The sequence below is a fragment of the Lissotriton helveticus genome, chromosome 7 (assembly GCF_964261635.1).
Source record: "Lissotriton helveticus chromosome 7, aLisHel1.1, whole genome shotgun sequence".
Lineage (NCBI taxonomy): Eukaryota > Metazoa > Chordata > Amphibia > Caudata > Salamandridae > Lissotriton > Lissotriton helveticus.
In genome coordinates this window covers 155,620,844-155,646,191 of record NC_136068.1, presented here as the reverse complement: position 1 = coordinate 155,646,191, position 25,348 = coordinate 155,620,844, and the positions used below count along the sequence as shown (strand labels likewise).

At 46.3% G+C, this 25,348-nt stretch overlaps 1 protein-coding gene across 6 annotated transcripts in view; it reads left to right on the top strand.

Moving 5' to 3' along the window:
* GNAS (GNAS complex locus) overlaps positions 1-25,348 on the top strand; it is a 949,043-nt gene that overhangs the window by 754,622 nt on the left and 169,073 nt on the right. For all 6 annotated transcript variants that reach the window (XM_078651839.1, XM_078651837.1, XM_078651836.1 and 3 more), the window contains one exon: positions 13,624-13,678. In XM_078651839.1, the coding sequence (XP_078507965.1) occupies positions 13,624-13,678 (55 nt within the window). The remainder of the gene's footprint in view (positions 1-13,623; positions 13,679-25,348) is intronic.

Genomic DNA, 25,348 nt, shown 5'->3' with positions numbered 1-25,348 from the left:
TTTTAAAATGAATCTCCCTTCCATTTCCTTCTTAAATTCCTTTCCTCCGTCCTTGTTGCTTCCCACCCAGTGATCCTCCGTTTTGCCTAATATTCTGAAAACGTATAATGTATTGCAGAAGAGGGACGAGTTAGAAACAATAATTAAACTTTTTTTTAATAGTTGTTACAAATTCAGTTATGAAGTCAGTTTTTTTAACATATTAAAGAAAAATAACTATTAGAAATGTCCCCATCACCTACTTGAACTGTCAGATGGCTAATTAACGTAAGCCTCTGCCAGATCCCAGCGAGTAATTAGCCTTGAATAGGTGTGAAATTCCTCCCAGGAGCAAACAATAGGCTGCCTTAAGTGGGCTGAAAAGTGTCCTCTGAACACAACAGAATATGGGGGCTGCAGGCATCCTTTGTGACACTACAGTGTCAAATCCTGCTTGACTGATTCGCTTAGTTTGCATGTAATGCTTGGCGAACACTTGGAAGGGGAGAGAACAAGATGCCAAGGTAATTCTTGTGGATCTACTGTCTGGTTGTTGAAGGACTTTTGTCCTACCAGACTGCTCTCTCTGGGTCTATTGTGGATACAATGGCTGCCTTAACCCCTTCGGCGCTGATGACGAGCTCAGCTCGTCATCAGTTGCGCCGCTCGCACGCTGATGACAAGCTGAGCTCGTCATCTAACGCGGCTTTTTGAAAAAAGCCGCGTAGCGTGAAAATCGCCGCAGCGCGCATGTGGTTAAACTCGATTTTAGTGTTAAATGTGAGAGGACACTAGTATTACCGTAGTACACTCCACATGCTCACCCCCAGCCTGCGGAGCCAAAGTTTAATGTGGCTGAAGACTTTTGCCATCCTGAAAATGCCTCATCTGGTAGGGTTGGCCTTGGAAACGTTTACTCCATTGGTCAGGGTGGGCCTTGGAGCCATTCTCATCCACTACAGAGTGCCGGGCATAAATGTGGAACCTCCGGGCACGGATTTAAAAACAATGAGTGGACCTGTGAAAGATCAGAAGAGGACTGGACCTGCCGTCTGAGACATGTGAAGATCCTTGAAGGACTGGACTCAGGAAAAAGAAGTGGACTCATAATTCTGACTTATTCAAGCTACAGGGTTTAATCTACAAGATGCCTTTTCCTAGAAATACTCAACAGACCTGTGGCAACAGGACCTGGAATGGCCTGGGCTGTAGACCTCTGCCCGACACCCAATGAGTCTAATTGCTTTCCCTGACGTCCTGTGGGAGTTTTAGAAGTGGACTCTTCTGCTGGATTGGGATTTAAAAGACTAAATCCGAAGGTAAAATCTTTGACCAAGACAAATCTTTGTTGGTGAATCTGACCCACACTATCTCTAGTCCGCCTCAAATTACATCTAGGTCCAGATCTACTGCTTCCATTGGTGCTTTGTATTATTTGGTGTTATTCCTATTTAAAACTTTAAAATATCATGTTTCGATTCCCATTATTTATTTTGTGTGTTTTGTGAACTTTTATTAATTCAATTTTATTTTATTTTTCCAATTCTGTTAGGTATTTTTATTATCTGAAAAAACAGTTAATTATAGATTCCTTACCTTAGAATTACCCCCAAGTGTCAGACTGGATCCGGAACGTTTTTCATCAGCAGTACCCCTGCGCGTCGAGAGATGGCGTTGGTCGGCTCCGCATTGTTTGTTTGCGTTGTGGTCCCGGGATGACGTCGCAGTAGCTACTTTGACTCCGCCCTCGTGCGCTGATGTCCGTTCTTTCTTTTTTCGCACCAGCCAGCGCAGATCCGGAGAGAGCGGTACCTCCAGTCACTTTTTGACTGACATTTTCTCGACTTTTGTCGACATCGTTTTTGCTGTGTCTTTGACTCCTGGTGCACGAGGAATGCCCGGCTTCAAGGCTTGCGGTTCCTGTAACCAACTAATGTCTGTGACTGAACCCGCACCGCGTGTGCCTGTTTTGCCTGGGACACGACCATGACACCAAGTCGTGCTCGGACTGCCTGACCATGAACCCGAAGTCTTTGCGGGATTGGTCCCGAAAGCTTCTCGAGGCCCGGCAGTCAGCTCTGCGCCATTCGAGGTCGCAGGACCGGTCGCAGAGCCACCATAATTTTTCATCCAAGTCTTCACACTCTGGGTCAGGTAAGTCAAAGCACAAGAAGAAGTCGAAGAAGCTTTGTCGCTCTTTGACTTCTCCCTGTCCGTCGGCCGACATGGCGGGTGGTGCGGGTGCGGAGCCGAAAGGGTCAACTTTGACCCCCCACCCCATTCCCGGGACCTGGAGTGACCCCTGCCCAGCGTTGTCAATTTTACAATGTGATGCATGCCATCTTTGGGCAGCCCGACTCCGCCTTCGGGACCACGGACTCAGCCGGGGGCCCTGGGCCTTTGATGCCGGCGGCTCAGACCCCAGCGCCCCAGGGTCCCCTTGGATCCAGGCCTGGATCCGGATCGGCACCGGTCGACCTTGTGACACCTCCACCGCTGCCGGGTCCACGTCCACAACCGGCGTCGGCTGTGTCCCCAGCCGATGTCAACACCGGCCTCTACCTCAATGTAGACATGAAGCCGGACCGGCGTCGACCGACACTGGATCCGGCATTGGCAGGTACTTTTGTGCTCTTGTTCTACCCTGGCTCTTTTAGACCGGAATGGCCGCCAGAAGAGAGTTAGGAGGACTGGGAGGGGTCTGGAAACCCTCTAACTGACCAGTTAGGCTATGAACCGGACTGGCGAGAGGAACTTTGGGAAGCCAGTGGTCTGGATACCACACCAGACCATGGCATGTTGTCTCCTCCTACCGTAGCTATGGAGGAGGGAGCATCTTACGTTGTGATGTTCCGTAGGGCGGCCAAGGCTTTTCACCTCAAGCTAACTACAGTGGCAGTCCGGACTAACTCCTGACAGACATGCTTCAACCGGCAGTGAGCTCTTTGGAGCCCCTGCTTCCGTTCAATGAAGCCCTCCCTGACATCTTTTTGGGCACCTGGTCCAGGCCCAACACCGGGGCCCCTGTGGATAGGATGATTGCCCGACGCCACTGCCTGGCTCTGGGCGACCCATCTTTCCTCTCCCAACACCCCACCCCTGAGAGCTTGGTGGTCCAAGCCTCTACCTCCAAGGGCACATTCACCTGATGGGGAATCCAAAAAGCTGGATCATCTTGGGAAGATGTTTTTTTCCTCCAGCTTGGGACTGTGGTCAGTAAACACTTCCTCTCTGTTGGGCCTTTAGACCCACTCCATGTGGGGTGTGGTTGCGCAAGTGATGCCTCGGTGCCCGGAGGAGGCCCTGGCTGTACTCTCTCGTGCAGTTACCGAAGAGAGAGATGCAGCGAAGTTTACCATCTGTTGTGGGCTGGATACCGCCGACTCACTAGGGAGGACGATTTCCACGTCGGTAGCTCTTTGACACTACGCCTGGTTGAGATTGACAGGTTTTTCCAGAGATGCCCAAGCCACCCTTATGGACATGCCATTTGATGGCCGTTGCGTTTTTGGCGACAAGGCAGACAATGTGCTGGATCGCTTTAATGACTCTGTCTACGGCCAGATCCTTGGGCCTCAACACCACCTGCCCCGCACAGTCTGCTTTTCGCCCCTTTCGTGGCTATGGAGAGGTGTCCCACTACGTCCTGCCCAGAGCCACATGCCATCGCAAGCTATTCTGCCCCTGCTCTGCCGGGGACGTGGGAACCTCCGCCGTGGTTCTGGGGGCCAGCGGGTGGGCCAGTCCACCACAGCCCCCTCTGCAGCAGCCTTCAAACCTTCCTAGTACGACCTTTCAGGGCCACCAAACGCCAGTGGGCGGCAGGATTCCCCATCACCTCCCCACTGGCTCACTATCACGTCAAACAGGTGGGTTTTGCAGATAGTCAGAAGGGGCTACTCCCTCCCCTTCGAGACTACCCCTCCATCTATGCCACCTCAGTACCATTGCATGTCGGAGTATCATTTGGCCCTACTCCAAAAGGAAGTTTTGGCACTCTTGGCCAAGGGAGCTCTCGAGCTCGTTCCTGTCCCAGAAGTAGGTTGTGGTTGCTATTCCCACTACTTTCTGGTGCCCAAAAAGAACAAAGGCCTGCGTCCTATCTTGAATCTCAGGAAAGTCAACTAATTCCTCCGGAAGGAGAAGTTCAAGATGTTGGCGCCCGCTCAGGTCCTGTCTGCCCTCTACCCTGGAGACTGGATGGTAGCGTTGGACTTGCAGGACTCTAATTTTCACATTCCCGTCCTGCCACCCCACCGGCGTTACCTGCTGTTCACGGTAGGCCACGAGCATTTTCAGTTTACTTTGCTCCACTTTGGCCTTACCAGTGCCCCTTGGGTGGTCACAAAAGTGATGGTGGTGGTCGCGGCTCATCTGCGCAGATCAGGGGGTCCAGTCTTCCCCTATCTCGGCGACTGGCTGTTGAAGGCGAGCTAGCCCAAGGCTGTCGTCTCCCACCTCCAGACTATGGCCGACCTGCATTTGCTGGGGTTCTCCATCAACTTGCCGAAGTCACACTCGATTCCCTCACAGAAGCTCCTCTTCATTGGAGCGTTTCTGGACACAACACAGTTTCGGGTCTATCCTCCTGAACAGCGGGTCCGGGATATTTGTGCTATGATTCCGATCTTCAGGCTCTATCCCGGGTTTCGGTCAGGATGACCCTCCGGCTCCTGGGCCTGATGGCCTCCTGCATCCGGCTGGTGGCCAAGGGCTGGTGGCATATGCGGGCTCTTCAGTGGGACCTGAAGTTCCAGTGGGCACAACATCAGGGGAATCTGTCCGATTGCGTTCAGATCTTGGAGGGCACTGCACAACAGTTGCAGTGGTGGCTAACGAATCAGGATTGGGTCAACGGCAGATCCCTCTCCCTTCCCCAACCAGAGTTCACAGTGGTGACCGATGCATCCCTTCTGGGGTGGGGCGGCCACATGAGAGAGGCGGAGATCAGAGGACTCTGGTCTCCAGCGGAGTCTGGGCTCCACATCAACATTCTGGAGCTTCGGGCAATCCGTCGTGCACTAAAAGCTTTCCTCCCTCTGTCAGGGGAAGAGTACTGCAGGTGTTCACGGACAACACCACCTCCATGTGGTACTGCAACAAACAAGGGTGGGTGGGGTTGTGGACCCTATGTCAAGAGGCCCTTTGCCTCTGGACATGGCTGGAACATCAGGGCATATCCCTGGTGGTTCAACACGTGGCAGGTTCCCTGAATGCCAGGGCGGACGAACTAAGCCACAGGTGCATGATAGATCACGAATGGCATCTTCACTCGGAGGTGGTGCAAGGACTCTTTCAACAGTGGGGAGAGCCTTGGTTAGAGTGGAGTTGCAGTCTTCTATACACCTTTCCGCCTATACCACTTCTGCCCAGAGTGCTGAAGATCAGGCGGGACCGGGCCCAAGACCTTCTTGTGGCGTCAGATTGGGCACGAAGAGTCTGGTATCCCGAGCTGCTACACATGGCCATTGATCCTCTGCTCAGACTGCCTCTTCGGGAGGATCTTCTGTCGCAGCAGCACGGGACGGTCCTCCACCTGAACTTGTCCAGCCTCCACCTCCTTGAGTGGAGATTGAGCAGCGGCAGTTGGCGGCGTTTGGCCTGCCTCCTGAAGTCTGTGATATAATCTTGTTAGCCGGGCGTCCCTCGACTATATGCCTGAAGATGGAATATATTTGTGGCATGGTGCGCAGTAAAGGCTGTGGATCCCCTTTCTGCCCCTCTTTCTGAGGTTCTCTTGTTCCTCTTTTCTTTGGCCCAGCAGGGCTCTCCTCTGGGCACTATTAAGGGCTACCTCTTGGCCTTTTCAGCCTTTCCTAGGCTTCCTGATCAGCCATCACTTTTCAAGTCCCATATTGTAAATCGCTTCCTTAAGGGCATTACTTCGCTTTCCTCCTGTTCCCTTCGTAATGCCTCAGTGGGACTTAAACTTGGTTCTTACTTACTTTATGTACATTACTGTCCTCTCAGGCTTCTGACTTTAAAAACTGCCTTCCTGGTGGCCATCACCTCTGCCCGCAGGGTGAGTGAGCTACAAGCTCTTTCTTCAAAGCCTCTTTTTCTGACTGTCCATCCGGACAAGGTTGTTCTTAAAACTCGTCTATCCTTTCTTCCCAAAGTGGTTATTCCTTTCCATATTGGACAGACCATCACTTTGCCCACCTTCTTTCCTCCTCCGCATCCTTCCAAAGAGGAACAGAGGATCCAAAACATGCACTTTCATTTCATCTGGATTGCAAAAAGCAATTCCGGGTGGATGACCAGCTCTTTGTTGGATACGTTGGTGGTAAGAAAGGACGGTCTGTACACAAATGAACTATCTCTAGATGGGTTGTTTTGTGCATCAAAGTTTGTTATTCCTTAGCAAAGAAGGAACCTCCTGTGGGGCTGGCGCCCATTCCACCAGGGCGAAGGCAGCTACTACTGGTTTGGGATGTGGAGTCCCACTCAATGACATCTGTCAGGCAGCTATGTGGGCCTCACTGCATAAGTTCACTAGACACTACTGCCTCGACAGCCAAGTCCGGAGAGACCGCTTCTTTGGCCGTTCTGTTCTCCAGCACTTTCTGGTGTGAACTTGGTTCCCAGACCCACCTCCGGGTTTGGTATTGCTGGGGTATCTATTCTAAGGTAAGGAATTTATAACTAACTGTTTCTTTCAGATCAACAAGTTACTTACCTTCGATAACGATATATCTGTAAGAAACATAGGTTAGTTATAGATTACTTACCGCCCCACCCATCCTCCCCGTTCTCCGAACTGACTTCTAGGGTTAAGGATTTCCTTTCAGGGCCCTAGTTTTGTGCACCAGTGGTCAGTGTCTTGCATGTCTCTGTGCTTCTGGCCTGGAAAGTCGTGTACAGAACGGTCGTCAGCGCATGAGGGTGGCGTATAAGTAGCTACCACGACATCGAAGTAACTACTGCGACGTCATCCTGGCAACCACAACGACGAACGCGTAGCCGACCGATGCCACCTTTTGATGTGCAGGGGTACTGCTGACGAAAAAGTTTCCGGATCCAGTCTGACTCCTGGGGGTAATTCGAAGTTAAGGAATTAATAACTAACCTATGTTTCTTACAGATATATCGTTACCGAGGGTAAGGAAGTTTAGACATTGTCCTAGATTAAGTCTGTCTGCTCTGAACCATAGCTTCTAGGGGTTAAGCCCAGGTTAAATTAGTGACTTTGAGGATTCCTCCTGACATGGGTTGTGATTGTTTCTTGAGGTGGGTAGTCATCTACCGCAAAAGATAATCCAGTGTCTTACATATACCTCATTTGCAGTTAGTTGCTGGGGTAATTGATGAGGTAAAAGGCAGATAATTATTTCTGAAGTTGCTGCCATTATTTTTACCTCTTTTTTTATTTGGAGTGAGCTCATAATAGTTATCCCCAGCTGTCACACAGAGTCCTGTTCTGTGAGTGTCTGGAATAGGTTGGTGGGTCAGTAGACTTCCATGGGGATCTGAATGTTTACTGAACTGATATTTCCACCAACAGACCATTGCATGGTGCCTCATGGGTGTAGGGCCTCAAAAACAATGGTTACAATAATGAGCTCTGAGCACCTCTGGTCAGTTTCTAATGAGTGGGTGACTTGGTTGTCTACCACGTGCTGAAGTATGTGGTACAACATGATATGCATGGGTACTTTACAATAGTAGATTGTTGCTGCCTTTCACTGGGCCTCCTCCTGAACCCTGACTTATGTGAGGGGGTGAGATTAATGTACTTGTCAGTGTGTGCTTTGTTTGTGACTGGATATGTTGGAGGTGTGACAGTGTAGTGTCTGTTCTCTGTTTAAGAAGGAGCATAACATGCCTGGCATGAGTGCAGAGATATGAGAGTTTGTTGGTCAGCCTCCTATCCAGTTGCCCACTGATTAAGATGCTTAGAAAGGGCCATATTGAGATGGAATTCCTTCTGATGAAATGCAGGGCAGAGATGTGCAATTGACCTGGAGAAAATATGAGTGAATTATTGTATACAGGTCCCTTGCTCAGTTAGTTAGTGTCATCTGCTTTTTTTCATAATAAGTTGGAAGGGGAAGGAGGTTGGATTTGGATGTACAGAAACACGTGGTTTGCTTTGGGAGCCGAGAACATTGAGCTAGCCACTTTACAGTTGTGAGCAGGCATTTTAACGTTCATTCTGCTACTTGAAATGGTTTCCTCACCCTAAGAAAGTTACAGTTGCGACAAGAAAGCATTGAATATCCTGGCGAAGCCCCATGTGGTGCTGGTATTTTTTTAAATGTGTTCCAAGGTTAATGCATATGTTACAATCCGTAGGAACTTGAATATATTTTGTGGTTGCTCCTTTAGTAGCATTTTTGTGAGCCAGACAAGGTAGACGTTTTGGGTATAAGGCTTTTTCTAGCAAGCCCACTACATTTTCTCACAATTTCCAGTGACTCCCTTCATAGATTGTTACCAGACCTGCTTGGTGTATGGACCAGGTGAGTGGCAAGTGTAGGCGGTACTGGGTGGTCGCTAGATACCGTCAAGTCATTGGCTTGGAAGGAGTGATCAAGAAGTTTACAGAACCACGTAGGTACTTGCAGCAGTCTTCTTGTTTTCATAGTGACTAAAAAGCTTGGATGGGTGCTCTTGGCACGATGGTGGATGAAACATTATTACTGTGAGGCATTTGTGAACAATTAAAGTGTGTGTGGCACTTTGTGTTTGAAATTCAGCCTGAACTGTGGTAGTAGCACAACACTAATAATGTCAGAGGAGTTCGATTCAGATTTATGAACACCCGGATGTTAGCGTCCTGTTGCTGAGAGGTGATACTCAAGCAATGATTACATGATCAAGTGGATCCCCTTTTGGATCCACTTGATGAGGCAGGATAGAGCTAGAACATGAGCAGGAGGATTCTGTCTTTTGAGGTGGGGTGGGCTTGATGGTTAGTGTTCATAGACTACTTGGCATAAGCTATGCATGTGACGTGCGATCCTCTTAGATGAAATCTGTGGTAAGGAAGGAGATGGAACACAAAGCTGTCCAGTTGTGAGGGTTAATCAGTGCTGAAACGTTAATCAGATGTATGTTTTCTTTCAGTTATATGTGTTGGTATCCTAAGGCAGACTTTGTATACATGATTGGTTTATTTTTAAAGCAAGGCATTGGGAGTGTGCACAAGTTCTGAAGGATAAGCCACTACAGAAAACCAGTGTAAACCAGAACTTGTTTATGCATGAAGAATTGTTCAGATTTTTGGTATTGGGATGGTGTGGCATTGTCTGAAATCTGTGGATTCTGATACTGACAGATGTTTGTACATTAGTGTGCCAAGAAATGTGAGTGAATCATTATATTATCTTCGTTTAATTGTATATCTGACCTTCTAGATATAGAATGACTCTTAGTGAGCAAGAGTTTCTTCATTCACTGCAGATGCTTTAACGAGTGAGAGAGGTCTCCTAGGGAGCATGGCCATATTGATTCAACTTCCGGTCCTCCTCAATTGTTGGAATGAAAATCGTAATACTTGAAATTGCAGTGCCTGAAAAATGATTCCTGAAAGCAAATACCAAAATGCAAATACCTCAAAATCTGTTTGCAGTGGTTAGGGTATTACATGGCTCGCATCACTGCTGAGACGAGTGTTGAGGCTGGTTAGCCTCCTTATGCTTAGGGGAGTACTATATTGAGGTAGCTTTCCTTCTGACTTTACACAGGGCTCGGATAGGCGATATGTCTGGTGCTAACATTAACAAGTTATTCTATACAAGTTACTTGCTTGGTTAGTGGCCAGGGTTGCTGCTGCCTTTTTGATGTCATGCAAATTAGTAGAGCAACCTATCACCCTGGAGGGTATCCTGGCTCTGAGCAGGTGAGTCAATGCACACCTAGGGCCTAGTGGGCCTGCTCAAAAAGCCAGATCTTTAGCTTCTTGCGGGGTTCACGAAGTGAGGAGGAGGTCTTATGTGTAACTGCAGGCCGTTCAATGCTTTAGGAGCGATGTTGAGAGAAGCCTTAATCACCAATTTCTGGTTTTGTGGGGTTTGTGCAAGTAGGAGGCCGGACTAGCAGAAGTGTCTGGAAGGATTGTGAAAGCAGATGGGATTTTTGAGGTATGTATTTGTTGCCAGTTTTACGTAGTAAGCAAACACAATCAGTATTCCATAGTGTCTTGAAAGTGTGGGTGAGGAGTTTGAAATGTATGCATTTGTGAATGGGGAGCCAGTGGAGTTCCTTCAGGTGTGGTTGTGATGTGAGCAGGAGGCCGAGAGGGATTCTGGCTGCTGAGTTCTGAATGGTTTGCAGCCTTCTGGTGAGTGTTTTGTTGACCCGTGCATAGAGGATGTTCATGTAGCACAGCTTGCATGTGACCAGAACATGCATGACGGGTTTCCAGGTACTGATTTGGGAGATATTTAAGAATCTTCCTCAGCAACTTCAAGGTATGAAAGCATGAGGCAGTGATGGCATTGACGTGGGCGGTCACGTTGAGTTTGCTGTCAGTGATGATTCTGAGGTTTTTGGCATTGGGCTGTGTCTCAATCCTAGCTCTGTTGGCCTCCAAGTGGGGCTTCATGGTGATGTGCTCTTCCAAAAGATCACAATCTCAAAAGAGGGCACAGTGTCTGGCGACACCGTGGGTCTCCCGTAGTGTTGGGTTCACAAGTTCGGTTACACTGAGGGATAGGGGACTGCCTCTCTTTATTGAGGTGGCAGTGGAATTGCTGGGGTGGTCAGTCGGGCCTTCTTAGTCAAGGCATCTCTAGCCGGTATGTGAGCGAGATTAGTTTTGAGATCAAGATAATGTGTCCCTATACTTTTGCCAAGATTGCTAGGTCAAATGTGGAGATTTTCACAATTTGTGGAACATTCAATACATTACCCTTTGCCCGGGTGAAAAACACTTTTGGATAAAGTTTGGAGGAGCATCAAAACCGCCGCAACTATCGTTTCGAATAAATAAACCAGAACAAACTTTTGAAAGTTCCTCAGTACGCATAACGAATGCAGTGTTATGTTGTATTTAATGTCAGTGTGTATATATAGTTTAGTCTAAATGAGAGTACGTTTTTGTGGTTCTATTTCCTGTCTTGCCTCCACTCTACAACGAGTAGATCCCCTTGAATAATTTTGATAGTCGGTCCAAACTCTCCCTCAGAAATTTGTGGGCGCTCTATTCTGCTCTTCCTCGCCCCCTCCCTTAACACATCCAACTCATTCTCGCGATAGTTGCTTCACCCGACTTCGGGGACTTCAAAGAGCGCAGGGTAAAGTAGCACTTGGCCGGGAACTCCTCGCCGGTGTGAGCTACCGGCGCAGCAAGAAGTGGAAAGTTACACCGCGCAGCTCAAAGTTTTTCTTTCAGGCAAAGAATGGAACTTTTTCGAGATTCTTAAGAAGAGGCGGCACAACCCCAGGCCTCGGCTGAGCTGCGCACATTCCCCAACCCACCGGCTCGGCCGGCTGCCTTTGAAACGGCCTGTGCTGGCTTGAATCAGCCGAGCTGGGCCCGGCCTGGCCCCGCTCCAGATGTCTCTCACAAGATTTGGTACTAACGGGCTATTTATAGCACTGTGGTTCCATTGTCATAGCAACCGTGCTAGAGGCCAAGGCGGCCGCGAGCTATTTCTGGAAGCATGCTGTAATGTAGAGCTGCGAAAGTTTAGTGTGTGCTAGTCTGAGGGAGACTAACTTTAGAAGAAAACAGCTCCCATTCTCTTTAAATAGACGGCCATGTTTATAGACCGGTGCCTACCACCCAGGCATTTCCAACCTGTTCATACTGAATTGTATTTATTAATTGATGCTTATCTGCTGGTAGCATGCTTATCAAGTGCAAGATTTAAGCCACTCTACTCACCTGTCACGTTCCAGATTCACATATCTGTCCGTTGGCAACCAAACCAACAGTTGTTTTTTTTCCTTTAATTTTAATTCCTTTTAGTAATCCCCCGAATTGAATTTAACTTAAACGACCCTCCTTTCACAATCTTTTCCTCGAGCCTTATATGGAACTACAGCCATGACCACTGAAAACCTTATTTAATTAAAATCGCACCCATGGTGCCTTTACGCCTCCAAGTGGATGGAATGTGAGAGCTTGGGGTTATACTATTTCTTTCTAAAAAGACATAATGAACCTAGCCAGTATTTTAACAAACTGTCTATATTTAAGTCGAGGCTAATATAAAATGGCGAAAATGAGCAAAAGACGGCATTTTCCTCTCCAAATTAAAAATTTCAAGCCGGGCATACAGGACTAAATCGCTGCAGAAGCACTTATAGCCTTATACATTATTCATACAAAAATTGCAAAGCAAATTAGAGGCAAGTAGCACTCTCCGTGTACTTCTTGAATCTAAAACTTGAATGGATGGCCGTGTTTCTCTGAGGTAGTTTGCAACACTAGATTTCTTATCTGTAGCCTACGGAATCGAATTTCAAAATGTTTTAACGCTACATCTCAATATCATATAACTAATAAGTTTACCTCCGGCAGAAAAACTTTTAAACCTGTATCAGAAAACCTACATTTTGCATGAGCTGATTACGAACTGAAAAATAATGTCTACTTGTTTGTGAAAGTTTCAGTGGTTTGACAGTTCAGTCATAAATCTGGAAAACTAAAAAAAAAAACGAACATTTTGTTACATATTAAGTACACATTTTGCATTTTTGCATCATGGTCCAAACTCTGCAAGTTGTATTGTCTTGCCCAACTTATTCTAAAGGTTACAAAGATGGCATTTTAGATAGCTAGTTGTGTTCAAATTGTCGCTAAAAGAATTACGTTTAAATACAGAGAAGAATATAATAATTTTAGATGAATGCATGTGCATTTAAAGCGAACACAAAAAGTCTATTAAAGTTGCTATTTGTTTTACCAATGTTTTTAGCCAAGTTGTATAGCAGTGTGGCTGCAGGTCAGAATGGCTAATAGTGGCGTAGAGGAGAGTGGTGCAGAGTGGCATTGTGTGGTGTGGCGTAGAATGGCCTTCCGTGGTGTTGAGTGCGTTGAATGCGCAGAGAGTAGTGGCGCAGATTAGTACAGTTGTGGGTGTAAGTAACTAAAAGAATCGATAGAAAATGCAGATAAGGTGAAAGCCACATAACTAAGAAATGATATACCAGTGTTGTCTGTAGGGAGGCACATTGCACGTGGAGGAATAATATCAAAACGTTTATTAAAAAAAGTGTGTTGCAAAAAGATGAGAGAGAACAAAGATGGTCGATGGTCCAGGGAGGAGCTAATACAAGAAAGGGAGAGAAGCCTACTGGAGCCAAGCATTCAAAGGATTGACTAAGAGTGATGACAAAAAAAACTAGTTAGCATGCTTTAGGCCTGTTGTAAGCCCGCAAAATAGTGAACAAGTCTCTCAGTACTGCGCATGCGCTATGTGTACATGAGACCAAATAATGTCCGGGGCAGTGACATTGTATCAGACATGGGGAATTCTTGTCAACAAAAAGCTAGAGTTCCCATTTCATTTCTCAGTAATGTATACTTCTGTGTATTAAGAATATGTTGTGCTTAGTAATTTGTTTTCGGAACTATTAACCAGAACAGTAATTGTACTCATAGGTTTATGACTGGTATTTTGGTACCTTTTGTGCTTCATTTGAATTTGTTGTGTTTGATCTGTTACTTACTCTGTTTTCTGTCTTTCACAGTTTTCTTGACAAGATAGACATAGTGAAGCAAAACGACTACACCCCTTCCGACCAAGTGAGTACATTCACTTAAAAAAAAATCCCAAGATAATTGTTCTTTTTATTTGTGAATGTGGTACAGCAGCCTTACAAGATGACCAGATCGTTGCCTATGCAGGTTGAAATGGCAGACTCCACTGAATGTGCACATACATAATCCTGTTTTCTGTTGCCCTCGTAGGACTCCTTGCAACTCTATTACCTATGCGGAGTTAGAATGCACATGTTGGATTCGTTTTTATCATTTGCACGTATTTAAGGTGTGATGTTTGTTTTTTACGAAGCACTTTACTTTTTTCCCCCTCAGATTTTCCAGTATTGGATCTTTCATATATTCACATGTTCGAATCATTATCTCTCATTAGACGAGACCTCTCTGATTTGCTTTAATCATCAAAATTAGCATGCATTCATTGAATAGAGTAGCTAATTCCACGAATTGTTTAGGACTGAACTTCAGCCGGCATTGCATTGTGCCCTGAATTCCACTCCAGCACCACTCACCCTTCTTGGCCACCATAACTCTGATTATCTTCCGCACGTTGTATGTGTAGGAAGGCTAGTGTGGAGATTCGGCCTATTTAGCCATTTCTACAAGCATAAACACTTGGAGAGAACTGTTCTCACCTGTTAACTGCTTCTTTCTTGCCCAGATAAGAGATACTAAGTTAGTTTATTTTTCCTTGTTGGGCCGCCTCTCTGTTCCTGGCTGAAACTCTGGTACTCCCACTCTCTGGACCCTCTTACCTGGATGTGGTCCAAACGAACCAGCTTACTGCTGATTATGGATCAAAGAGGACTGCTCAGTCATTTGTTGCAAAGCCAGGTGACTGGAAGAATAGACTTGTTTAGGCCCTAGGAGACATTCTGTCTTTGGAAAAGTAGAGGAGTTATGTAGAAACACCCCTCCAAAAAATCTTGAGTAGTCTCCTACAGGGGATCAAAGGAGGAACGTTCCCAAACTGACCAGATTTCCTCCTTGGATCTGATGTACTTCCTTTCCACCTCAGCCAAGATTGCCAGAACTCTGAGTCTGCCTTTGCCACATAAATGGATAATGGCACTCTTGTCAACATCCTCATCTAGGCTGGCCTCCGTTAATGAAAGAGAGAGTAAGGGGCACCTCATGTTGATTAGAACACCTTCAATGGAATTATCTGTTTTGACAATGAGAAGCACCCTTCCAACAAGTATACCCGCATTGACAACCTCATTTAGGATCTCTCCTTCAACCAACCCCCTGTCAACAAATTTGTAGTCCAAGGGTGCCGCTGAACATACCACCATGATTAAGGACAGTCATCCACATCTATCAACAGCAGAGATGCAGACAACCCTGTTGTCTGCAATAAACCTTTTTAATTTCCTTGAAGCAGTCTTAATTGACCATTGCACTAATTACATGGTGGTATGCGCACACTCACCGTTACATATAGGCATGTTGATTATAACGCTGATATAAGTTTTCACAATTATAATACCAATAGACTTGTATGGATTTTAGACAATGTGGATATTTTAATAGAAAATGCTGGCTCTATAACTTGAATGCCTATCTGTCCAAACATGTCTTGTTCGTTTTACGGTTCTTTTATCAAATCACATTTTCCCCTTGTGTTAGCTGTCTAGTCTTAGTTTTGGATAAACCATTTTCTTACTAAATTCATTTGTTTCCTTTTTCCATGTATTTTCTAAAAGTTTCCCTTTCTTTCTACTGTCTTTGTCATGTTCATGTACCTTTCTTCTAAAGCCATAATGTAAGCCTTCCTCAGGTCGCATTAAGCATGTTATTTTTGTAAGCTTTCAAATCAAATCAGGGACATTTATTCAGCGCACAAATCACTCGAAAGTCTCATGGCGCTTGCAGACAGCTCTGAAAGATTGCTTGTTTAGTTGTCGAACAGCCATGACTTTAACTTCCTGCGAAAGCAGTTGTGATCTGTGATCGTGCGTCAGTTTGAGGGCAGTTTGTTCCAGGAAGCTGGAGCAAGAAAAGAAAAAGACCTTCCTCCATTTCTAGTGGTGCAAATTCTGAGTGGTGTGAGAAATAATTCATTACTGGATCTCAGAGTCTTGCAAGGTTGGTACCATCTTAGTGTTTGGTCCAATACCCCGGGCCTGTTCCATATATATTTTTGTGTGTTAGACAAAGAATCTTGAAATGGATTCATTTTCTGACTTGAAGCCAGTGTAGAGCTCTCAGACTAGAGGCCGAAGGGGAACTGGGCGGGAGGTTAAGGACCAGCCTGGCCGCGGTGTTCTGCAAAATCTGAAGCCTTGTAAGAAGGCCTTTGTTGATTGAGGACAACAGGGTATTGCCGCAGTCCATGCGGTTTATTATCAGTCCCTGAACTAGTGGTTTTCTGGCCTCAATCGGAATCCATTTAAAAACCTTGCGTAAACTACACATCACACCAAAACAGGAACCAAATATATGGTTAGTCTGACTTTTCATTTATAATTGGTTGTCCATATGGAATCCTTGATTCCATACCGTCTGTTTTGGGATTGGACAGGATCTAGGTTCGGGGGCCACCAGTCCTGTGACCAATGTTCTTGAGCCTTGCCAAAAAGCACATTCTCGGACTTGCCTCCGTTTAATTGAAGGTGACTTGTGCTTATCCACCTGTCAACTTTGGACATGCATTCTTTGAATTGCAACTTTGTTTCTACTGGATCTGGGCCAATGGTGATCAAGATCTGCGTATCATCAGCATATCATACAACACGAACTACAGGTAAGTGGGGAAAGAAGTAATACCAAGCCATATCTATGGTTTTTGTTGCGGGTGCAAATTCATGCTCTCTTAGTGGTTCACCCTTAATATCAGGTCTTTAGTCATCGATGTGTCAGAGCAGATCGGACAGCCCTCGATGTGTCGGAGCAGGTCGGGCAGCCCTCGATGTGTCGGAGCGTATTGGACAGCCCTCGATGTGTCGGAGCGTATTGGACAGCCCTCGATGTGTCGGAGCGTATTGGACAGACCTCGATGTGTCGGAGTGTATCGGATAGACCTCGATGTGTCTGAGCGTATCAGACAACCCTCGATGTGTCTGAGCGTATCAGACAGCCCTCGATGTGTCGGAGCGTATCGGACGGCCCTCGATGTGTCGGAGCGTATCGGACGGCCCTCGATGTGTCGGAGCGTATCGGGCGGCCCTCGATGTGTCGGAGCGTATCGGGCGGCCCTCGATGTGTCGGAGCGTATCGGGCGGCCCTCGATGTGTCGGAGCGTATCGGGCGGCCCTCGATGTGTCGGAGCGTATCGGGCGGCCCTCGATGTGTCGGAGCGTATCGGGCGGCCCTCGATGTGTCGGAGCGTATCGGGCGGCCCTCGATGTGTCGGAGCGTATCGGGCGGCCCTCGATGTGTCGGAGCGGTTCGGGCAGCCCTCGATGTGTGGGAGCGGTTCGGGCAGCCCTCGATGTGTCGGAGCGGTTCGGGCAGCCCTCGATGTGTCGAAGCGGTTCGGACAGCCCTCGATGTGTCGGAGCGGTTCGGACAGCCCTCGATGTGTCGGAGCGGTTCGGACAGCCCTCGATGTGTCGGAGCGGTTCGGACAGCCCTCGATGTGTCGGAGCGGTTCGGACAGCCCTCGATGTGTCGGGAGCGGTTCGGACAGCCCTCGATGTGTCGGGAGCGGTTCGGACAGCCCTCGATGTGTCGGGAGCGGTTCGGACAGCCCTCGATGTGTCGGGAGCGGTTCGGACAGCCCTCGATGTGTCGGGAGCGGTTCGGACAGCCCTCGATGTGTCGGGAGCGGTTCGGACAGCCCTCGATGTGTCGGGAGCGGTTCGGACAGCCCTCGATGTGTCGGGAGCGGTTCGGACAGCCCTCGATGTGTCGGCCTCAGAATGGCCTTCGACATCATTGAAAAGTTCTGTATCAACTGTGTACAGTAGCCGATCATTCCCAGAAACATCCTGAACTCTCTCTGTTCATGGTGGATTCATCTGCAAGATGGCTTCCGCTCTCTGGCAACACCTTTCTGACTCCTCTTATAATATGTCCCAGATATTGAACTTCTTTTTGAAAGTACTGCAGTTTACCTGGAGACACTTTGTGTCGGTTTTCTGTCAGATGGTTCAATATTCTAGTGGTGTCGAATATACATGCATCACATGTATCTGAGGCTACCAATAGGTCATCAATCTGCTGTACAAGGATAGACTCGCAGGGCATCCGCAGGGACTCAAGACTTTTCTTTAAGATCTGATTAAATATAGAAGGGCTCTCTGTATACCGAAAGCGACAACACAGTATTGTCTTCTGTGGGAAAGTCTGGCACAAATCAATAACTGTAAACCATTCTGCAATACAAGGAATTTGGAAAAGTACTGTACCGTGATTTGGCACTACGGGACAACAAAACATCATTATTTCATTGCTCCACCTCAGGTACTGAACAATCCTATACTTGCCATTCGACTTTTGCAAATCCATTACGGGTAATTTACATGGTCTTCCAGTTAACTCCCTTAGTATGCCTTTCTGAAGCATATCTTGAATCACTGGTTGTATTCCTGCTATGGTCTCTGGGGGCAGATGATAGGATGGTGTTCTAGGGAAAAAACATTTGGCTTCAAATTAACTCAGACGGGTTCTACACCTTTTATAAGCCCAATGTCTTTCCCCGTAAAATCACAGACCTCTATATTTACCATAGTTCTAAGATCTTCTGGCAATTCAGAAATAGTAGAGGAAACATCCCTACTTCAGCACTTTGTCTGCATTTTAAATTTGACATCCTCATCATGAGTTTGGAATGCCACACCGTCCGGTGTGCAGTATAATGTGCAACAGAATCTTCCAAACAGATTTACTGGGCTAGAATCACAAATTGGTGTTTTTCTTCAAAGATCCTATTTTCACTTGGACGACTTTTGAAATGGGATTTAGCATCTGTTTATTTGTAACCCCAATTACTTGAATCGTTTTCTGGAACTTCCACGATTCGAACGGTGGATCAGGTAGCTCCTATGTCAATCAAGAATGACACTTTGTGACCATAAACATTGGCGTCTACATATGGGCCACTTTGGTCCACCTCTAAGATTGCACCAAGTATAACAATCCTTGTCTTCTCTCATGCACCGTCATTGGGAATTATCAGAAGTCAATTCATCAGTTTTAATTAATGGGTATTGACCCAAAACATCTTGATACTGATTTTAGAATTGTGGCATTGGATTCTGGAATTGATTTGCATTAAATGTTAGCATTTGATTTAAATTTAATTTGTCATTCCTTATTTGTGTATGTTCAATGGGAACCATTTGGGCTTGATTTTGCATGGAAACCTGCATTTGCTATGTGGGCATTCTCTGACCTATCATACCTTGAGAATTTTGCATTAATCCACCAGCATTTTCAGGATTAAATCGTCATTCTCGTTTCCAATGCCCTACACGATTACAAACGTGACAAGTGGTAACCTTTTTCATGGCAGAAGTATCTGTTCCAGATCCCATACCTGCAGGAAAACTAATTCTACCGTTGGGCATTTGCATCCCATTCTGATTTCCTATAAAAACCAGCCTGCGGAGCAACCACTCCCTGCATCATTCCCTGATTTCTTGCAAAAGAAGGGTTCTGAAAACCTTTCTGAGCTAACATTGTCTGAGACAACATGAATTTTTCCTTTATTTTCCTCTGCTTCATGTCTAGTTCATCACTGCAATACTTCGCATAGACCAAGATCTCATCTAGTGTTTTAGTCTGCCAGCAGATAACACTTTGCATAACGTGAGCACTAATTCCAGAGTTCAATCCTAGGACAAACAGACACAAAAATTCCCATATCCTTCTCTTCAGGATATTCACATCCACTGTGCTGTTTAAACAATTGCAACGCCCGTTCTTAATACTCATGAGCTGTCTCCTTCGACTCATGTGTGGTTCTCTTAATCCTTAACCAATCTGGGAGGTATTTTTCCTTTCAAAAAGGTAATTACTGCTTCATATGTTTCCATCGACACAGGCGATGGTGCACCAGTTCCTCTTTCGCTCTGGGGTACTGCTTTCGGCCACTGCCCATAAATCAGCTGGAACTACAATATCAAGACCCATATCCAAGTCTCTCTACAACACATTGGAAATGCAGTTAAATCCCCTCTATTCCAGGGGACATGTACATAGGTACCTCCAGTTACTTTCATCAATGAATATGCAGCCGCCTTATCCAACTCATCCTGTTTTCCCTCGGTTTCCCTCTTTTTCTTTTTGTGCTTCTTTGGCCATCTAAGTTCCACCTTTTCCACATCCTTCCATTTGTGTCTGCATTTGACTAGTTCAGTAATGTGCAAACGCATTCCCGTAATTCTCGGGTAATTCTCAGATTTTCTATTGCTTGATCATCCAACTCAATCTTGTAGCTATAATGCAGGTTCATAGTTTGAGAATTCCACATCAAATTTCTTTGATAACTCTGCCAACCTATCATGCATCATAGCAGCTCTCTGAGTGACCTCCCTACACAAGTAGATTTACTCATTCCTTTGGTACTGATGTAGATGATGAAACTCCAGGCAACCCTTGATCAGCTCTTCTAGATCTATTTTTAACTGTGGAATATCCAATTGTTTCTTTTTTCGTATCTACATCTTTTGGAGGCTGTGTAACTTCTGCTCTTCTTTCTCTGTAGTAATCTCTTCAAGACATGATGGTAAGCTTCCATCCTCATTGCCAATTAACTAATTTGGAGCCAAGGGAGTTGTAAATACTTGGGCTCCTCCTCCATCTGCTAGAGCCTGCAAATTTTGTCGGGGGTCTCCACAGAACTAGCTGTTTATTTTGGGTTGTCTGTACATTTCCAACAACTGATGTCATAATGACCTCTGCTCTTCTCAATTTGGAATGGTGCAGTTAGAATCACTCGTGGTATAACAGGATCAGTATCAGTGGGAACCACAGCTATTGTTCTTCTCACAACTGGTGGGGCAAACTTTAAGATCTGTAAGGGTCGTTCAACTGGAAGTGGATCTGATAGCACTGGAGCTGTAGCTATTGTCTGAGTAGCGCTCCTATTTTTTGGGTGGCGTGGGTGGGAAGACTGCGTCTGTTCTAATATTTCATCTCCTGAATCATTATATGACTCATCCCCTTCTAGCTTAACCATGTCCTTACCCTTCTTCGTCTTTTCTGATATAGGAACAGATATAATCTGGTTTCTTCAATCATACCTATTCTCCATCTACGCTGTTCTTAATCCCATAGAGCATTTCCATAATTTCACATTGCTCTTCCTGTCCTCCTCTGATATTTTCCCTTCTCTTTTTCCCTAGCAACTTTTTCCCAAGCATTAAATGCCTCCTATTGCAAAGGTCGAGGTGGCTTCATCTCGTACAATTGTTTCTTCAAATGATCTTAATTTCTGATATTAAATGTCCCATAATTTGGGCAATTTAAAGCACCCTAATTTCTGGAATTCTCTCCCATTATTTTTAGCCATAGACATGAATTTAATCCATGCTCGGTAGTTATATTGTATGCTGGTGTACCCTCAGGAGGGGCTTCCTCCCTTTTTCTACAGGAATAGTGACCTCTCCCTTCACAAATTTCTTAAAATCCTTAAAACATTTCATAATGGATGGGACCATTGCTTCTTGGTTGAGGGAATTCTATGCCAACCTTTAGACGGCACACGACCTACTGTCGGAGAATCCATCTCACTATCTGCGTCACACGAACTTTGCTCGCCTGACGATGGATCAGGCCTCAGGACTTGATCAATCATTTCGAATCGAAGAGGTTATAACTGTTCTCTTGAGACAGAAGCTCCTTAAATCTGCAGGCCCAATGGCCTTTCAGCACTGTTTTAGAAGACTTTGGCGCCCTGTTGGCTCCTCGCCAGGGTCTTTAGCTCATTTACAAGCCCTGCCACAATTCCGCCTTGATGTTAGACGCCTCAATTGTAGTTATCACTAAGCATGGCAAGGATACATGGCAATGTGGGTCTTGCAGGCTACTTTCCTTGCTTAATGTTGATGGTAAGCTCTTCACGAGTATCTTGGCGACTCGTCTATCCCCGTTGATGCCTGGATTAGTGGTCCCAGTTCAAGTGGATTTCATCCTCCTGCGACAATGTGCTGATAACACGAAAATACTTCTACTCCTCATAGAAAATGCTCATCTATCCCATAGGGAAGTTATGCTCTTCTCCGTCAATACAGAGAAGGCATTTGGCCGTGTTCACTGGTCTTATATGGCAGAGGTTTTTACAATTTAAAAAAAAAGATTTGTCGCCTGGGTGCTGAGCAGTTACGGGAACCGCAGTCCTTGGTTAGTTAATCATTGAGGCTCTGTGCCCTCTTTCCCATTTGACAGGGCACATGGAAGGTGTGTCCCCTATCACCCTTGCTGTTCATGCTTGATATGGAGCCTTTTGCTCAGATGGTCAGGGATCACCCTGGTATCACTGGAGTGCATTTTGGGGGAGAAGAACAAGTCATTACATTGTATGCCGATGATGTTATTGTGCCCATTGATAATCCCAGAGATGCCCTTCCACATTTTTATAGAGGAATTTAGGGAATTTGGCGAGGCTTCGGGTTTTCATATAAATAAACAGATTGCAGTCTGTCACCAGAATCCATTGCCCATATCGCCCGGAGTCACTCAATACCGTGCACACATGGCCCCATTAGAACTCTTAATTATCGTAATCTTGATTGGCAAATCTGAGCCAATTTGGCCCACTGGCGGCTGTATCCTTTCTCTACTGGGCCGAGGGGCGGCATTAAAGATGGTAGTACTCCCAAGACTTCTATTTCAGACCCTTCCTCTTGAGCCACCTTTAGAGGATGATGCAATCTTTGCAAACAGCGCTATAGCATTTTGTCTGGGCTGATGGCCGGCCCCGTATGCAACGGGAATTGAGTTGGTGTCCTCAGAAGGTTGGGGAATGGGCATTCCGAGCTTGCCTCATTACTATTATGTGACGCAATTTCGGTATTTGTTCAAATGGTCATGGCCAAGATCTGAGAAACCCTGGTTATTCATTGACCGGGCAGTGACAGGCATTCCTACGTAGAGGATTCCATTTTTCCCCCTTATTCACTGTCTACCCATCTCTACTTGTCCCCAGTAACGAGATCGGTCTTGAATGTATGGGATAGCAAAACTATCTGGAAGGGCCTTTAGTCATTACCATCTTCCCATACCCTTATAATAGGTAATCCAGATTTTTCCCCGTCTTAATTAGGTGGCCTATAGAGTATGGGAGGAGGTGGGCTGCAGTTCTAGTGGACATTTCTTTGAGGTTGAAGGTCCAGTATCTTTTGACCAAGAGATTTAATCACCAGCAGATAAAGCATTGGCTTATGCATTCTCCGGTCAGGGAAGCTGCGCAGAGACACCGAACGAGGTATGAAAAGTGGCTTCTTACCAATGATACTGATGAACAATTAGTTACATAACTGTATGCTATATTACTCCATCAGGCCCCTGGATTGAGGACCGCAGCACAGGTCAGATGGGAGTCTGAACTAGCCGAGCTGTACCCCAAGGATTGGCAGAATATATAATATAGAGTAGAGCATATTGCTAGTAAACGGCCAGCAGGGAAACGTCCCTATAAATTATCACCTATTGGTGTTTGACCCCTGTTCGCTTGCAGAGAGGTAACCCAGAACGTAGTGCAGAATGCTGGCGGGGGAGGGGGTAGAGTGCCTGGGATCCTCTTGCATATTCTTAGGGATTGTTCTAAGTTAGCTCAATTTTGGAGCAAGATCTTAACAGGCATTGGTACGTATTTACAAACTCAGTTGCCTAGAGTTCTGCATATACTATTCTAGGTCTCCCCAAAACCTTTTACTTTTCCACTTATATCTCGCAGGGTCTGACAAATGGGTCTAGCATTGGGGGCGGCACATCAGACGAATATGGCACATTGGGTTACTGATAGGGTGCCGACTCGCCCGGGTTGGCTTCGCCACATGTGGCATCTGCTAGGGATGCAAAAGCTCACTTTGAAATAAACTATTTACAACAAGGGGTGGTGATGGACAGAGTCTCTGAATTAAGCAGAGTACTCTCACCCAGTCAAGAGATCAGGGCTAGATCCAACACCATTTTTTAGCTCATTGCACCATCCCAGTTTCAGAACCTGGCTGTATGCAAATTAGTCTGTCCCTGGCCCAGTGCATCATGGGAACAGGGCAGACCAGACTACAAAAGCCAATTCTTACACTGGGAAGGAAACAAGCTTCCGGGGACCGGTTTCTGGCATTTCAGCCGTCTTCGGCCCGGCTTGCTTGAATCCTGATGGTGCAATGAGCAAGGGACTCACATCTGAGTATACCCTTCCACGCTTAGGGTTGACAAAATTATTTACAACAAGGGGTGGTGATGGACAGAGTCTCTGAATTAAGCAGAGTACTCTCACCCAGTCAAGAGATCAGGGCTAGATCCAACACCATTTTTAGCTCATTGCACCATCCCAGTTTCAGAACCTGGCTGTATGCAAATTAGTCTGTCCCTGGCCCAGTGCATCATGGGAACAGGGCAGACCAGACTACAAAAGCCAATTCTTACACTGGGAAGTAAACAAGCTTCCGGGGACCGGTTTCTGGCATTTCAGCCGTCTTCGGCCCGGCTTGCTTGAATCCTGATGGTGCAATGAGCAAGGGACTCACATCTGAGTATACCCTTCCACGCTTAGGGTGGACAAAATTATTTACAACAAGGGGTGGTGATGGACAGAGTCTCTGAATTAAGCAGAGTACTCTCACCCAGTCAAGAGATCAGGGCTAGATCCAACACAATTTTTTAGCTCATTGCACCATCCCAGTTTCAGAACCTGGCTGTATGCAAATTAGTCTGTCCCTGGCCCAGTGCATCATGGGAACAGGGCAGACCAGACTACAAAAGCCAATTCTTACACTGGGAAGGAAACAAGCTTCCGGGGACCGGTTTCTGGCATTTCAGCCGTCTTCGGCCCGGCTTGCTTGAATCCTGATGGTGCAATGAGCAAGGGACTCACATCTGAGTATACCCTTCCACGCTTAGGGTGGACAAAATTATTTACAACAAGGGGTGGTGATGGACAGAGTCTCTGAATTAAGCAGAGTACTCTCACCCAGTCAAGAGATCAGGGCTAGATCCAACACCATTTTTTAGCTCATTGCACCATCCCAGTTTCAGAACCTGGCTGTATGCAAATTAGTCTGTCCCTGGCCCAGTGCATCATGGGAACAGGGCAGACCAGACTACAAAAGCCAATTCTTACACTGGGAAGGAAACAAGCTTCCGGGGACCGGTTTCTGGCATTTCAGCCGTCTTCGGCCCGGCTTGCTTGAATCCTGATGGTGCAATGAGCAAGGGACTCACATCTGAGTATACCCTTCCACGCTTAGGGTGGACAAAATTATTTACAACAAGGGGTGGTGATGGACAGAGTCTCTGAATTAAGCAGAGTACTCTCACCCAGTCAAGAGATCAGGGCTAGATCCAACACCATTTTTTAGCTCATTGCACCATCCCAGTTTCAGAACCTGGCTGTATGCAAATTAGTCTGTTCCTGTCCCAGTCCCTCACCACCCCTTGTTGTTAATATTTTTGTCCACCCTAAGCGTGGAAGGGTATACTCAGACATGAGTCCCTTGCTCATTGCACCATCAGGATTCAAGCAAGCCGGGCCGAAGACGGCTGTAATGCCAGAAACCGGTCCCCGGAAGCTTGTTTCCT